At 45.7% G+C, this 16,033-nt stretch overlaps 2 protein-coding genes across 2 annotated transcripts; both read left to right on the plus strand.

The window, feature by feature from the left end:
- The first annotated feature begins 274 nt into the window (after nt 1-274).
- Nucleotides 275-5,757, plus strand: LOC131266383 (uncharacterized). The gene is made up of 4 exons (XM_058268880.1): nt 275-376; nt 455-1,704; nt 4,363-4,541; nt 4,636-5,757. Coding segments are annotated over exons 1-4 (2,133 nt in total). The 5' UTR covers nt 275-374; the 3' UTR covers nt 5,338-5,757.
- Nucleotides 5,758-12,860: 7,103 nt separating this feature from the next.
- On the plus strand, nt 12,861-14,174 carry LOC131265162 (tubulin beta chain-like). Its single transcript, XM_058267423.1, has one exon. The coding sequence runs from the start codon at nt 12,861-12,863 to the stop codon at nt 14,172-14,174; it is 1,314 nt and encodes a 437-aa protein (XP_058123406.1).
- The last annotated feature ends 1,859 nt before the right edge of the window (nt 14,175-16,033 follow it).

The raw sequence follows: 16,033 nt of genomic DNA on the forward strand, positions 1-16,033 counted from the left end.
TTAAAGTTGACAGTTGCTTCTGATTGAGAAAAAACAAACAATCAAAAATTTATATTTGTGATAGTTTTGAAGAAATAAAACAGCTCAGCAAATAACTGAGCAGGGGAAATATAATATTAAATTTTTCTAGTTTCTTCAGAATTCATTATTTTAGTAATTTGCATTATTTTTGTGTGTGGAGAACATGAATGTCACAATGCTTAGTTTATCATAACCTGCTACATAGAAATATCGTGACATGCAGTGTTGCATCTGTAGCAAAACAAAAGTTTTCCAACAAACGCCATCTTGGAAAGTGAACGGATCGCATCTGTAGCTTTGTTCGGAAATAAAAGAAGTTTTTCATCGCTCGGTGGTTGAAAAAGTTCCTAAAAATGTAAGTATTCTAGGGAGCAAGCGATGCGCGTAGAAAATGTCTAACAAGATGGCTCTGTTTCCTTGCGCTTTCTTGTAGGAATCGCCGTGGAGTTCGCGACAATCGTAGTGCTGAACGCAGCAGTGGTCGCAGTTTCGGTGGCGGAGGCGCCTCCAGCCTTATACGACGCAACGAACGCAACGGAGGGCGGGTGGAAAAGCGCTTCGATCGTATGGAGCGAAACGGGGAAAACTTGCGCAGCATTCGGTGGGATCAGGTAAACCTGGAAGCTTTTCAGAAAAATTTCTTCCAGCCCGCCAGCAGCGTCCTCAATCGGTCGCGGGCAGAGGTCAATCAGTATTTGGACAAGAACGAGATTACGGTGTATGGAAAGAATGTGCCGTCGCCCATCCTTCACTTTCACGAGAGTGGCTTTCCGCAGTACATGCTGGACGAGATTGCACGGCAGGGTTTTAAGGAACCGACCTTCATCCAGGCGGTCGGCTGGTCGATCGCGATGAGCGGCCGCGATATGGTCGGTATCGCGAAGACGGGCAGCGGCAAGACGCTGGCCTACATTCTTCCGGCCTTGGTGCACATCAGCAACCAACCCCGGTTGGCACGGGGCGATGGACCGATTGCGCTCGTGCTGGCACCGACGCGTGAACTGGCCCAACAGATACAGCAGGTGTGTGAAGATTTCGGTCGTCGGATGGGCATTCACAATACGTGCGTGTTCGGCGGTGCGTCGAAGTACCCGCAGGCGGACGATTTACGGCGCGGGGTCGAAATCGTAATCGCGACACCCGGTCGGCTGATTGATTTTCTCGAGCGCGAAACGACGAACCTTCGGCGCATCACGTACCTCGTGCTGGACGAGGCGGATCGCATGCTGGACATGGGCTTCGAGCCGCAGATCCGCAAAATCATCTCGCAGATCCGCCCCGACCGGCAAGTGCTGATGTGGTCCGCCACCTGGCCGAAGGAAATTCGCAAGCTGGCCGAAGAGTTCCTGCGCGATTACATTCAGATCAATATCGGTTCGTTGAATCTGGCCGCGAACGAAAACATTCTGCAGATCATCGAGTGCTGCGAGGAGTACGAGAAGGAGACGCGCCTGTTCAAGCTGTTGCAGCACATTTCATCGCAGGCCGACGGCAAGACGATCGTGTTCGTCGAAACGAAACGCAAGGTGGACAAGATCGTGAACGTTATCCGGCGACAGGGGTGGCGCGCGGACGGTATTCACGGTGACAAGTCGCAAAAAGATCGCGACTACGTGCTGAACACATTCCGACGCTCGACCAGCGGTATCCTGGTGGCCACGGATGTGGCTTCGCGCGGCTTAGGTGAGAATTACGGACAGTACGGTACGGCTTCATCCGTGCAGCTGTGACCCATTTCGTCGTTTGTTGTCCCATGTTTTCCTCCTGGTGGTTTTGATTCTAGATTTTCATTTCACTTTTCCACTGACATTTTGGTCTACTTGGATCCAATCCGAAGTCGCGATTGTCTTGTGTGTCGACGTCGCCCAAGTTTGTGGAACGGTCGTCATTCGTTGCGTTTGAAGCGGGAGTGAAATTGTTAGGCCTAAGCTAGCTGATTGTCGCTAGTAAGGGGTGTTCGTTCGTTCGAATTGCCATAACAGGGGTTCATTTTCCAGTATTCGTAAACGTATGTGCTGCCGGTACTACTGTGCACAGCCGGGGGCCGGATATGACTTTCCCGGTGGACGATCTGCGCAAGCGACAATACCCAACTCCAACACATTTCTCTCCCCCGCCCCACCCATTGTACGGAATCCGTTGCGATACGATCGCGAGGAAAAGGGAAGCGAATCCGATGCATCCGGTCATCGGAGAACGTGACTTCAAAGTAAAGCTTCAAGTGTACGACTTCCCTTTTCCTATTCTTATGTATTTTTTCAGGAAGAAGCATCTGAGGCCGTTTAATCTTAGATGAAACATAATTTGCCCCATCGGGGTTCGTACGCAAACAAATCGGATTCCGTCTCGCAAGTGTTCCGCGTGCGAAATAGCGGCGAGAGAAAGAGATTGGGGACCGGGTTAACCTGTGCTGTGCCCGCTACCGCGGATGGTCCAGTGTGTAAAACGCTGCTGGTTGGTTCTCTCCCCTTGCGCGTTCCCCTCCCCTTTCGTACCGTGTGTATCCGTTCGATCGGGTTGCGGCGAGAATCAACCGTGGTGTTGGACCGGTCAGCCGTACCAGCAAAACGAATACTGGTGCTCGCATGGGTAGCGGTACCCAGAGTAGTAGCGGAGTTGATTCCACTGTGTTGTTAAGCCTCAGTTCATAATGTGCGTCAGTTCCTATGCGAGGAAACGGATTACAATCTGCGGTCTCGAACAAGAAAGACTGCTAGCGAGCACAAATAAACCCACCGCGATCTGGGACTCGTCCTAACGACTCGATGACGTCTCTGCACCGCCACCCGGCTATCCATTGACCGGGGGGACGAACCGGGAGTCATCGAGGACGGAGGTGCTCGTACAAAGGGAATGTGGCAGTTTACTTTGTTCCGTACGTTCGGCCCGGGGGTAACGCGGCCGGATTGGCGCGGTCTCGCGGAGTTGTCGATCGAGCTGCTGATGCGCGATCACGTGGAAGCGGCATCAGCGCGGGAAGATCGATGGAGGAGATGGCTAACTCAACGTGGGCAGTGAAGGTTCAATCTAGGTAAGTGGCCATCTCCTGTGTAGAGCAACTCTGCCCGGTTGACCGTACGGACCTTAGGCTAGGAATCGATCGCAGCTACTACCTGCCATTGCTGGCCGGTTAGTAGCGGTGTGTGTGTGTGCGAGCGTGTGTATGGCGTGTAACTCACAGGCACATGTGTTTTGTCTCGTTACGATCTACTAAGCATAAGAATTTACGAGCCCCTAGGACGAGTAACATGATTGTCTTAACAACGGTGCGCCAATTGCGTTCACAGTCGAACACTATGAAGGATACCACCACTCCGCACTACTTAAAGGAACTTGAGGTTCGGATATTAACATAATTTTCACAGACAGAATGGAATAGAAAAAGATATGAGCAGAAATTCCTGTTCGGAAACTATTTACCAACAAACTCGTTTATTGTGTCAGAAATATTGTTTCTTTTGCTTTGGGGTAATGTTGAAAGTTGGTAATTCCCGTTAATCCATACATTTGAGTATCTCTAAATTTAACATACTGCCTTTTCCTAAAAAAAAAAGAAATTTAATGGCTTAAATTCGCAACCATTATTTTGCAGAGCCTACATATTTCTTCCTTGTATTCGTAGATAATGGAAGTAGGCCGTGATCTCTTGGACTCCCTTCTCTTGTATTAGAAATTTGTAACGGTCGTGTAGTTTAAATTATTTCAAAGAAAGTGCTCCCATCACAGACAGTGTAATGAACAGAGGATTTTTTTAATTTAGATCCTAAAGCTTCACAATGTCATCCTGCTGAACATTTCGATCCGTTTGCAACGGAAATATGCAAAGGGGAAAAGGTGCTTTATAAAGATTAATTGGAATTTGTCGTGTTTTAGTCCATTTTTTCTAAAACCAAAAAGAGTTTCTGCAGCATTTTCTATTAGTTTCCTATCACATGTTTATGTTTATTAAACTTTCGTGTCAAATTTCGTGTAAAGCAAATCATATTTGTGAAAAAGTATCATGATGCTGCAAGAGGTTTGATATTTATTGATTCGATCAATGATTTTAAAGGCAAAGCTGCGATTATGCATGCATATACATTATGGTCGAAAGTCGCATCATACAACAAGTATATTTATCTTGCAATAACCATGTTTGTCCGTTGCGCAATGACTGATCGATGCTTCCTATGCGATTGTGTGCTGTGCAAGATGTTGTGCTGATGGCATTGTGCTTTGCAGGGCGAGTGAATCTCGCACATCCTTCGAATGTTTTCAAGCCAAATGAAAGAATACACGATGATAAAAATTAATTAATTTTATATTTTGTTCTGTTTATGTTCGGTTCGATATCATCGAAAGACGTGGACGATGTTAAGTTCGTCATCAATTTCGATTTCCCCAACAACACCGAGGATTACGTGCATCGCATTGGCAGAACCGGTCGTTCGACCAACAAGGGTACCTCGTGCACGTTCTTCACACCGGCCAACGCTTCGAAGGCCGGCGATTTAATCAGTGTGTTGCAGGATGCAAACCAGGTATTGTTATATTACTTTTAAAATATTTATTTCTTCATTTTCGGTGCTTTCCCGTTCGTTTGCTCATGTGGATTTGTTTTATTGTCCTCGTTAGTTCATCAACCCGGAGCTGCATGAGTACGCTCGGGGCAACGGTCGTCATCGCGGAGGCGGTGGTCGTCAGCGTGGAAACATGGGAGGTGGTGGCGGTGGGCGTGACCGCGGTGGACCTCGTGGCGGTCGAATGGGAGGCAGCCGTTTCAGCGATAATAAACCTCCGGGCCGTGGTGACGATGGTGGCTATCGTAACGGAGGCAATGACGACCGTGGTCCGAAGTATCCTCGTAGGGACGAATTCGGTCGGAACGACCGTGATCACCGGGATGGTGCGTCCCGGCCCGGCGGAGGCTACGGAAGTTCCGGATCGCGTACTGCGAACGGTTTGGGATCCAATGGCTATGGCGCAGGAAGTGTCGCTACCTCGTACGGTGGAGACGATCGCAGCTACGGTGGACACTATGGAAGTTCCAGCCAGCCTCAGGGAGCAGCCTTCGGTGGAGCTGTAGCCTACGGTGCTCCCTCAAGTGCTGGTGGATCTCGCCGATCGGACGTTGATCGTTCGCGTGCACCCGGTGTCGGTGGTAGCATCGGACTGACTGCTACTCCAGCCCTGGCCAGTGCCGTTGCGTATGGACACCCGATAGTGCAGCCACTGGCGGGACCGTATGGTGCTGCAGTGGGCGGGTATCAGTATGCTGCCACCAGCGCGTATCCACCTCGGGGCGTTATGCCACCAATGCCCACTGGAGGAATGTAAACTCCGCGAGCGCCATAACCCATCACCTCTTTCTGTCTATGTTTCGTATCATTGGCGATAAGTACCTCCCGATAGTTGATGAAGAACCTGTTTCATCTCAAATTAATCTTTATCGGCTGAGTTAATGAGCATAAATGTATATTAAAAAAAAAGAACTGAGTGAGGGACAGTAAGTAGTAGGATGAGGGAAACTAACTCGGGAGAATTTGTGTTGCCCGTATGATTTATAATTTAGCATTATTATCACCGTCATCATATTAATGGATGTAATTAGGTTTTAATTTTATCGATGGATTAAACCGGAACAATGCGGAAAGGAAGATCAAGTTTAGTTGTAGATCAGCATATATTTATCACCATACGATGTAACATTTTGTGAACATAAAACGACAAATATTATTAAACCACTATCTGTGCAACCATGAACCTCTGTGTGTGTGTGTGTGTTCTTTTGTAATTCGTTTAATTTTATTAGTCAAAAAACTGACGAATAAGACCAGTTTTGAAACAAAATGCTAACGTATTTGTTTGTGTTTGGTTCTAATTTGTGCGCGACTGATTGTATGCAAGCAAAACCATGTTCTTTAAAATACCAAATCTGTGACTGTAAAAAACTTTCTTTTCAGAAGAGTTTATCCACAAAATAATAACGGCGTAGTTTGACGTTCGATAGTTTCATGAAATTATTATATTTTCTTACAAATATTCTGATTGGTCACTTCATTGTATTCTGTTTTGGTTTTTTTTAATCTAGCATTTTATGGAATGGAATTGGTTTGTAGCTTGGAGTTTTATTGCAATAATACATAAAAAGCAATGTAAAAATACATTGCGTGAGGTGGTACCAACCAAAAATGCCGTTTGATGGTTGTTGATAATTATAGCGTCTATCCACAATTTCATTTCTCTTCCATTGACCATTATTTCTTTTAGGCAATGGTGGCGCATGATAGCTTACGATCCAATCATCCTTCTACTCTACTAGTTTTGTTTACCTTTGATTATGGAAACTTGTTCAAACAGTAGTTAGCTGATGAAGCTGAGAGGAATATTTAAATTTAAGAATGTTGCACGTTGTTCCACAACGGTACATGCGCTTTGTTTCGTCATTCTCCTTTTGTTTCTCTGTACATTTCTCGATTATAAGACAGGTGTCTTAAAAATATGTTCAAAAATCTCTTTTCCACTTTACCGGCAAGTTTCCTTCGTGGAGTGCTTTTCTACGGATTATCATTAAGGTCGTTTATACCACGAAACACTAACATCGCGCCAAACCACGGTGGGTCCCATATGCGCACGATTCACCAAGGCTTCACCACTTATCCAACGCCATCCGGTTTGCTTGACCCGCGGCCAAAGGTGGCAAAAATGTGTTCTGTGAGTGGAAAAAAAAGTGTGCGAATAACCGATGTAACCATCGGAGGCCGACGAGTGGCCCTTGATAAGCGCCCGATGCATATATAATGCAATAATCTAGCTTAGAAAACTTTTCACTTGGCAAAGCTCCAGGATTAGAAGATGAAAGGTGGAACAAAAGCAACAACTAAAGAAGGGAGCATTTGATGGTGGATAAGAACACGGAGCGAAGGTAAATGTAGGTTAAAAAACAAAACACAAAGCACAAAACTAAAATAAAAACACACATACTAGTGCCAACATGAGTATTCCGGCAAATGGTGTTGGTTGCTACTTGGCGTCGAGCGCACCGCAGGTGTCGGCCCAGCACGAGTGCCACTCGAAATGGAATGTTCCTGGGCGACCACAGCATCGTCGCCATCGTCCCGACGTCCGGCACCGCCGACGTTGTGCGATAAAAGTTTACTGCTGGCACGATAAGATACAGCAAAGCGCGATGACACTCCGCGTGCCGTTGGTCGTTGAATGCGCCACCGTCGCATATCGTTCTACACCAGGACCCAACCGAGAGCGCGATAGCTTCCCCATGGTGTGGCATCCATCCATGCCGCTTGCCGTCACCATTTTGCAGCCCACCATTCTGTTTCTTCTGTGCGCGCTCCACTCAAATGCTCGGGATATTCCGGATGGGGAATGGGGGTGCGCTGAAGCCATCCTCTGGCTAACGCTATTTATTCTTGCATTTTTCATTTGCCTCGGTGGCAGTTTTGCTGATGCTGATGCCCAGCCTCCAGTGGAGTGGTAGAGCTTAGCTTAAGCGGTAACGTAGCGCTTCGCCAGCAACGATGATGCCGGGCATTGCAGGAATGCACAGAAAACAAGAAAAAAAAGACTGAACGAGCAAGAAAAGGAGCAAATGAATCGATGCAAGCAAATGCTAAGGAGAGGGAAAGTAGTACGGACGCGGGCCACATTAATATTTTATTCAATAAAACGGATAGTCGCACTAAAGCATCTGCGAGCCGCAAAAGTTTAGCAATTTACCTGAAAGTTTGCTTTCGGTCCGCACGAGCGAAGTGAGTTTGGCAAAATGTCATATTAAGGTACTTTTTTTGAGCTTTTAATTTTCATTTGGTTATGACCATCATCACTTGGTTTTACAATTATTTGATCGGTAAAGTTTCGCATCTGACGCGTACCAGCTGGATTGCGAATTTGTTGTGATTATTTTTTCTTTTGCTCAACTTGACGGATTTGTGACTTTTAATGGTTTTGTTTGTAAGGTTTTGACAGGTAAGGCTGTTTGGTAATTAGCTGGTGCTCAATTTGTATGCCGTGAATTTAATTAATTCAAGTAAAAAAAATAGGCCTTTTAAAAGCATTTAAAAACAAGAGATCTTTCCCATCATGTTAGATTTGCTATTTGACAATAACTAAATTCCTTTTTTAAACAACTTTGAGTGAATATACCTTCCATGCCACAATTTATTACTCTTGTGAACAAGTGTCATATAAAGAAGTAGACCCACTCGATTTGATCATAAACCACCAGGCGTCTCCATTGCCTCAAAGAAGTAAAGTTCGATAGCAACATTGATTTTTTCCTTTTCGCGATTCAATCCTGATTTATTCTGAATGTTGTGCGTTTGTCTTTACCAAGAATTATTGGTTTTTCTTATCTGTCAATCTATGCTGTGTGATTTTTTCGTTACTATTTGGATTTTGTATATGTATTTGACGAAAAAGTGACACTATATTATTAACTTCGTTTATCACTTTAAATTAAATGTTAGAATAAAAACACATTTATAGCAAAAGTGTGCCTTACAACCAAGGAAAACGGTTCAGTTTTTCTTGTATTCTTGTGGAGGTTAGTAAATCTTAAATGATTTATGAATCAATTTAAACTAATCTTGGATGAGGAATTTCTATGAACGAACTTGGTTAAGGGGATTCACACAATTCAATTCAATTGTTGGTGCAAACAGTTAAAAGTGCTATCTTACAGTTATAATAAAAAGAAATCTACAAACGAACGTTTGGAGTAACAAATAGCCATAAACATTTTAGATGTGTTGAAAGCAAGAAAAGTACATCGATAAGAAATGGTGCCTATATTATTGTGTCTTCAAGCATATTGCGTTTATCGCCAACTTTAACGTTTCAGTATTTGGCTGCAAGTTGTGTTATTTTTTTCTATTTGATTATACCCTCATGTATTGGCCCACTGACTCAACCCAAGTACTGCAACCTGCCGGCAAATGTTCGACAAATAAGCAGACAATCAGTGAGCAACCCAACGGTCGTGTTCAATATCGCTGAGCGAATGAAGCGTGCCGGAAAGACTTTACCGTTCAGGGCTCGAAAAAGGAAAAACATACCACACCGAACACAATAACGAGGCGAGAAAAAGAACAATAAAACTACAACCCCATCGATACCAAATGGCACCCCGGGAAAGTGTCACCCGCACGGCGGTGCACGTGGCCCACGAGCGTTCCGGAGCGCTTCGGTCACGCAGCGATCGCTACCAATTGTGCCTCCGCCTGTGAATGACGGCGAAATTAAATTCGTGAAAGAACCATTAAAATAAAATTAATTCGCGCAAACGGTACGAACCCTGCAATCGGTCACAATAGGTGCCGCAGAATGCCCCGGTGCCCACTCGGGGTCGCACACATGCCCGGTCAACCGACTTCCGGTCGGGGGTAGGTTGCGGATCCTAGGCTGCCATTTTCCGGTTTCAGCTTCCGGGACGGGCAGGCATCCGGTCCGGAACTACGGTGGTTAGAGTGTTTTCGGGTGCAAATTTTTCCTCAATTTCGATATCCAATATGGCGGCCACTGAGGGAAGGCGCAGCGTGTGGTTGGTGGGTAATTTTAATTCCAACGACACCTGTGCTTGTCTTCCGCCTCTGCTCTCACGTTTTACTGTACCGCATCATGCACACAAACAAACCCAATGACCAACACATACGCTCGGGTGAAAGATACTTTCATGTGGTCACCGTCGCTCGGGAAAAAGCCACGACGCCTAAAGTGTTATGTTGGGGCTTTAACGGATTATCGTTTGTTCGTTGGGTTTTTCGCAGGAATCGGGCAACCAACCAACCCCGGTGAAGGATGGCCCCGGTGTGAGCGCTCGAAAACTCCCCTCGTGTCCCCTCTTTCTGCTGTGCAAAGTTGAATTTGGGGCTTCCTGCTCGATTGGCGGATTTCGGCCATGGAAAAAATTGACAAAGGAAAACATTAACACGTCGACCGCCAGAGGAAAACCCACTCCCACCGGTCGGTTAACCTGATCGATGGTCGGCCCGGGAACGGGAGTGAGACGGCGGCTTGGTGGTGAAAATTCTCGTTAAATTCCAGCCCCTCGACCGATGTGTAATGGTCGGGATTTAATGAATATTGAATTGATGTGGTAAATAATGGCTTGGAAATCGGAGCATTTCGGTGGCCGCCAGGTGGAGATGGAGATTTATCTCTTTGATGATACGCCGAAGGGGCTGTTACGCGCTGATAATAGGATTATGCACAAGAATAATGTTCTTAATTAGCCAATCATATGCAACGGAGCGTCGTTGTTTGGGTTCGGGGGCACCCTTTTTCGGTCGAAAGTTTAATCGTTAATAATCACGATTCTGATTGCAGCTCGGACCGCGGTGCCATCCGGTGCATGTTGCGGCTTTTTTAAAAAAAAGGAAACAATCTGATTAAGCTGCCTACGATGAGTTGTGAAGGTTAAATGGGACGTGCCACGGTCAGTAATTGCGTTGCGTGAACGTACGTTGTTTTTCTGGTTGATTCCATTGAGGGTTGGTTGAGATTTTTCATGCGTTTGAAGATCATATTACCTAAAGAAATATATGTAGGATTTCGTAAATCTCAAATCTTGTTTTAAGTTATATTTCATATTAGTTTATTAGTTTTTTTTATTTTTTTAATCTCAAACTGTTTGTAAAAAATACAGAAACGTATAACATAAATTAACCACTTTTGGGCAGCACGGAAGGACGGTACCTTTTCGAAACATTTCAAAAGAATGTAATGAAGGAGAGGGATTCCTTTTTTCTTTTGGAAAACGTTCAAATGCTAACGATTTTTGGAAACTTTCATTTACGAAATAAATTCGCAATGACTTGCTTCTTACCACAAAACAACAACAACATCAAATTAATTACAAAAAAAAGAAAACACCAAAGTGTGGTGAAAACTCGTTAACAGCAGTTTTTAGATGTTTGCAGAAAGTGGCATGAAAAAATCATGACCGGGTTGGGCCTTTTCCTTGCCTCCGAAAAAAAGTGCCTCGCTAGAGCAATCGATCTCTCGAGTACCCTGCAAGGATGCCACTTCATCGCACCGCGCAAACCAGCAATCTTTCGGGTTTGGGCATTCGAGTCGGCTGTAATTAATAAGTTTTGCCATCGGATGCCCCCCCTCCCCCCGGAAAGCCCGCCTCATTCCGTATGCGACGAAGTTGCGCGCAAGAAAACTATACATCAGCGCCGCCCCAAAAACAGGGCCCTCCCCCAAAGCAAAGGAACCACCACGGTCAACAAATCAAACCCACAAGCCATGTCGCCGTTTCCTTGGTTGGAGGGAAGGGGGTGGGTGAGGGGGCACTGGGGTTGGCCTGATGAATAATTAACTTTCCAATTTACGGTATCCCCCAGCGGGCCCGGGACACCGGATCCCATTTGGCTCGTTTGTGATGCTGTTGAATGTTTTATCCTTTCCATTTGCAGCCACCGTCAGCCGATACTATTGCTGGCAAGGCGGGCGCTAGCTGGCGGTGCCCACAAGTAAACAGCATCAATCTTAATCACAGGTAATTAGGGTACATCAATTTTGCACTGAATTAATAGAGGTTTGTGGGTGGTGGGACGGGGGGATGGGGCTCTAGCCGGCGTAGTGCATAGCGTTTCGGTTGTGCCGGGAGTGGCACCGACTGTGACAAGTGGCCGCGGATGTGCGCCGTTGATGCCGGGGTCGCGACGGCCGACGGAGGGTTCGGACTTGCGGACGAATCGAAGTGAAGTGAAGGCGTACTTTCGAATGTAGTTGGTGATGAAATATTAAGTTTTTCTATCAATATTCGAAATTGTGTTTGGATAAATGCCAGTTTTGCATCAGTAAGCAGAGGATCATTGCGGTATATATTCATAGCATTTGCGGTTGAGCTTTGAACGTTGTTTTGATGCGCTTGTTTAGAAAGAGTCTTTAGCAACATTTTGTCGCATTTGTTTCATATCTAACAGATACAGCTACAAATTTTTAAATTATTATACATGTATTTTACTGTCTTTCACATTTTTATTTAACCTTTTGTGAGAACTATCCATGGTTATTTGGATAAATTTCTAATGAATGTTTTTATCCTTTGGCCTATGCTGTAAACAAATTACTTCTGCTTGGGTTTTGTGATACAAAATGTCGGACATGTCAATGTATCAACCTCACAAGAAGCCTTTACAGGATTAAATGTATTAATTGCAAAACGATAGTAAAATTATCAAGCCAAAGAATTGAATTCAATGGAAATTATTTGTGTACTATTTACCGTTGATAAATAACCAGTTTTCGCTCTTTATTTTTGCACCACTATTGACCGTAATGACAAGCTTCTTATTATACGCCAGTAAGATGCAGCGTGGACCCGGGCTCTCCGTAGATGAGTTCCATCTTCGGGTGATGCCACGATCGGGATCACAAAGGGATTAAGATTTTTCACAGTTTAAAAAGCTTTTAAGTTGAATTATAAACTGCCGGTACTTTCATGCACTATGGTATTATGGCCTTTGATGCCAAATTTGTTATTTTAGAATTGGTTTTGAGGAATGTGAAAAATTACGCGTATGTAGTGATACCTGTAGTAGCGATGCTCCTCGCCATAATTAAAAGTTAGTTCATGAATTAAAACAATTCATTAAAAGAACTCATAAATAGTAGCTATCTTGTAATCTAAAAATTTTTGTGTAACAACATTTGTTTTGCTTACCCTCTTTAGCAAAAAAATCCTACACGTTTTGTTCACAACTGGAAAGAAGCGAAAAGCGCATGCCTTCGAAATGCACAGTAGGCTCCGTTTGTTCGTTTGTTGTGGTGGTCGAAATTATCCGTATTTGTAAATTTAAGTAAACAAAAAAAAAGGACAAAAACAGTTCGTGATGCGTGAAATCGTGGTATTCCATCTGGGCCATTGCGGAAACCGGGTGGCCGAAAGCTTCTGGCAGTATATTTGCGGCGAGCACTGCCTGAATGCGTTCGGTCAGTTCGAGGGCGAGCACTTCCTGCCGCGGCAGCGAATCAATGTGTACTTCGACGAGGCGGCCTGCTGTAACTTTGTGCCGCGCGCCATTTTCGCCGACCTGGAGCCGAGCGCCCTGAACTACCTGCGGTGCAGCAGCCACGGGCGGCTCTTTTCGCCCGAGAGCTTCGTGTCGGGGCAGTCGAGCGCGGGAAACAACTGGGCCCGGGGTTACCACACGGAGGGGGCCGAGCTGCTGGATCGGATCGTCGAGAGTGCGCGGCGGATGGCGGAGGGGTGCGACTGCCTGCAGGGCTTCCAGCTGGTGCACTCGATCGGCGGTGGGACGGGGTCTGGTTTGGGCACGCTGTTGCTGGAGCACCTGAAGGATCAGTTCCCGGGTCGGATCAACAACACGTTCAGCGTTATCCCGTCGCCCAAGGTGTCCGAGGTGGTGGTGGAGCCGTACAACGCCGTGTTTGCCCTCAGCTCGATGGTGCAGTCGGCGGACGAAACGTTCTGCCTCGACAACGAAGCCTTGTACGACATCTGCGTGGACACGCTCCGCTTGCCGGCGCCTTCGCTGGACGATCTGAACCACCTGGTCGCATCCGCGATGGCGGGTGTTACCAGCAGCTTCCGCTTTCCCGGGCAGCTCAACTCCGATCTGCGTAAGCTGCTGACCAACATGGTGCCCTACCGGAGGCTGCACTTCTTCGTGCCCGGTATCGCTCCCCTCGGTGCGCGCGCCTCCGAATGCTACCGCCAGCCGACGGTGCCCGAGCTGGTGTACCAGCTGTTCAGCAGCAACAACCTGATGGCCGCCTGCGATCTCGCCCAAGGTACCTTCCTGACGGCGGCGGCCATCTTCCGAGGGCGACTATCGACGCGGTTCGTCGAGGACCAGATGGCGGGCGTACTGGCCAAGCACGATCTGGCCTTCTGCGATTTCATCCCGAACAACGTCAAGACGGCCATCTGCGATGTGCCACCGCGTGGCCTTAAGATGGCGGCAACGTTCGTCGCCAACACGACGGCCATCACGCAACTGTTCCGGCGCATCACGGGGCAGTTCGGGAGCATGTTCCGCCAGCGCGCCTTCCTGCACTGGTACACCGGCGAAGGGATGGACGAGGAAGAGTTCACACAGATGGAGCAAAGGTTGGCGGATTTGATCGAAGAGTACGGGCTATACGAGCAGGAGCGTAAGCCGAACGACGAAGAAGTAGATTAAAAGATTTATTGTCATACTGGCGTAAGTTAAGAATGAACTGAGGTGGATTTACCAAAATCAGAACTGGTAGTTTTTTAGTTGAAATGTGTTGGATTGAAAAGAAACTCATTCTTTTCGCTAAGTTCGCTAAGTAGCGTTAATGCTGGTTCTGTTATTTTTGTTGTTTTCATTTCATAAACCTTTCTTCTTCTTACATAATTAAAGCACATTAAGTGCAACTATTTCAAGAAGTAGTAAAGAAGAGATTTAAGAACCCATAGATGTATGTTTCCTATAGTTAAAAATAGAATTTGTTTTAGTTTTTTCAATCGACGAGTAGTGCACAAAAATTTACGTAAATACTATACACAATCACAACAATTAAGTGTTGTAGTTTGCTAATATGTATGTGTAACATTTAGTGATAAGATTACGGTGGACACATTGTGCCCCTCTGCTGGTTGTTTACACTTAAAGACGTAAATTGCACGGAATGTAATTTCTTTTAAATCGGCTCACGAATATTAACGTCATGAAACGCAAAAAATGACCGCAAACCTGATATTTGCGCGTGTGTTTGTTATTTTCCAAGCAACCCAATAAATCATTCATTTGTAATTTAAAACAGATTTTTGTTTGTAAATCTGGAAACTATTTTCACACTGCAAAAGTGTCGTTGTTTGACATTGATGGTTTGTACTGTTCCCGCCAAAAGGGGGAAAAGATTGTCAACGTGCCCCCGGTATGGTTCCTGACCTATCCTTCCCCCGGGGGATCCTTCGAGCCAATCGGTATAATTTTCCTACACATCTTAATCAACCCATGAATGATTGACCGTCCCGGGAACGGGAAACAAAAATCAAACAGTCGAGTGTCGTCCCTTGCGGGTACCTTTCGTCTACCAACCACCCGACCCCACCTCACCGGCAGGCGGCTTGACTCCGATTGTGCAATTTATTATCATTTCGTGTCAGCGTCCTTTTTATTTCGGCCCGACATTCCTACTAACCCCCTCCTCTAGGCGTTCCACAGCAAGGGGAAAAGTCCATTTATCTTTCAGTGGAGAAAATAAAGGCGAAAACAGTGATGGCCGATGTCCAGCGAGCGCGTGGCCACCGACCGGCTCGACCCTAGCCTGGGATGTAATAATTCCACCGAGCCAACGATGAATATCCGACATCATTTATAACTACCCGGCTACCTTTCGAGGGCCGGCCAACACTGTGGGGCTGAGGGCGGGCGGTATGCAACCGCACCGGACAGGCGAAGTGTATGACGAATAGCGTTTAATTACACACATATTGACCTATCCGCTCGGTAAAGTTGACTTTCTCGCTGGTTGTGGGATGGCTTATGAAATATGAGGTTACATTTAAGGAGGGATTAATCTTCCGCCGGTCAAGTGGCCGGCCTTGCGGTTGCATCCGGGTCTGGTCATCTTTCGCACAAAGTGTTGACAGTTTCTTAACGGGGTCTTAACGGAGATAGTAAGACGTTTGGGTGAGTGCAGGTTTTGATAATGTCTGGTGCAATGATAAATATTCTTTCCTTTTGGGTAGTAATTTACTATCGATTCAATAGATACAAATATGATACATAAGTTTTATTAGAAGTAGTGTAAGATAATTTTTTATTTCATTGGTTAGGTTTTCAATAGAGAACATTCGGAATGTTTTATATTTTCTGAAGTTTTCATTTCTAGCGGGGAATATTTAACTAACCGCATAGTATCATCATCTTAAAATTGGTTGGATTGTTTTGTAAATTTAGAAAATCTACTGTCTGCAGTTCAAACATGGTTTAGATTCCACTTTTTTCACATGTTTAACAGTTCCTTTTATTTGATTCTAACCCTTTCAGAACTCGTTAGCTCTAAAGAA

Source organism: Anopheles coustani, chromosome 2 (assembly GCF_943734705.1).
Source record: "Anopheles coustani chromosome 2, idAnoCousDA_361_x.2, whole genome shotgun sequence".
Classification (NCBI taxonomy): Eukaryota; Metazoa; Arthropoda; class Insecta; order Diptera; family Culicidae; genus Anopheles; species Anopheles coustani.

Bases quoted from the DNA above. Each gene is read 5' to 3' on its own strand.
- LOC131265162 (XM_058267423.1), top strand. From the start codon at position 12,861: ATGCGTGAAATCGTGGTATTCCATCTGGGCCATTGCGGAAACCGGGTG.
- LOC131266383 (XM_058268880.1), top strand. The intron at 1,705-4,362 runs GTGAGAATTACG...TATCATCGAAAG, and splicing joins TGTGGCTTCGCGCGGCTTAG to ACGTGGACGATGTTAAGTTC. The intron at 4,542-4,635 runs GTATTGTTATAT...TGTCCTCGTTAG, and splicing joins TGTTGCAGGATGCAAACCAG to TTCATCAACCCGGAGCTGCA.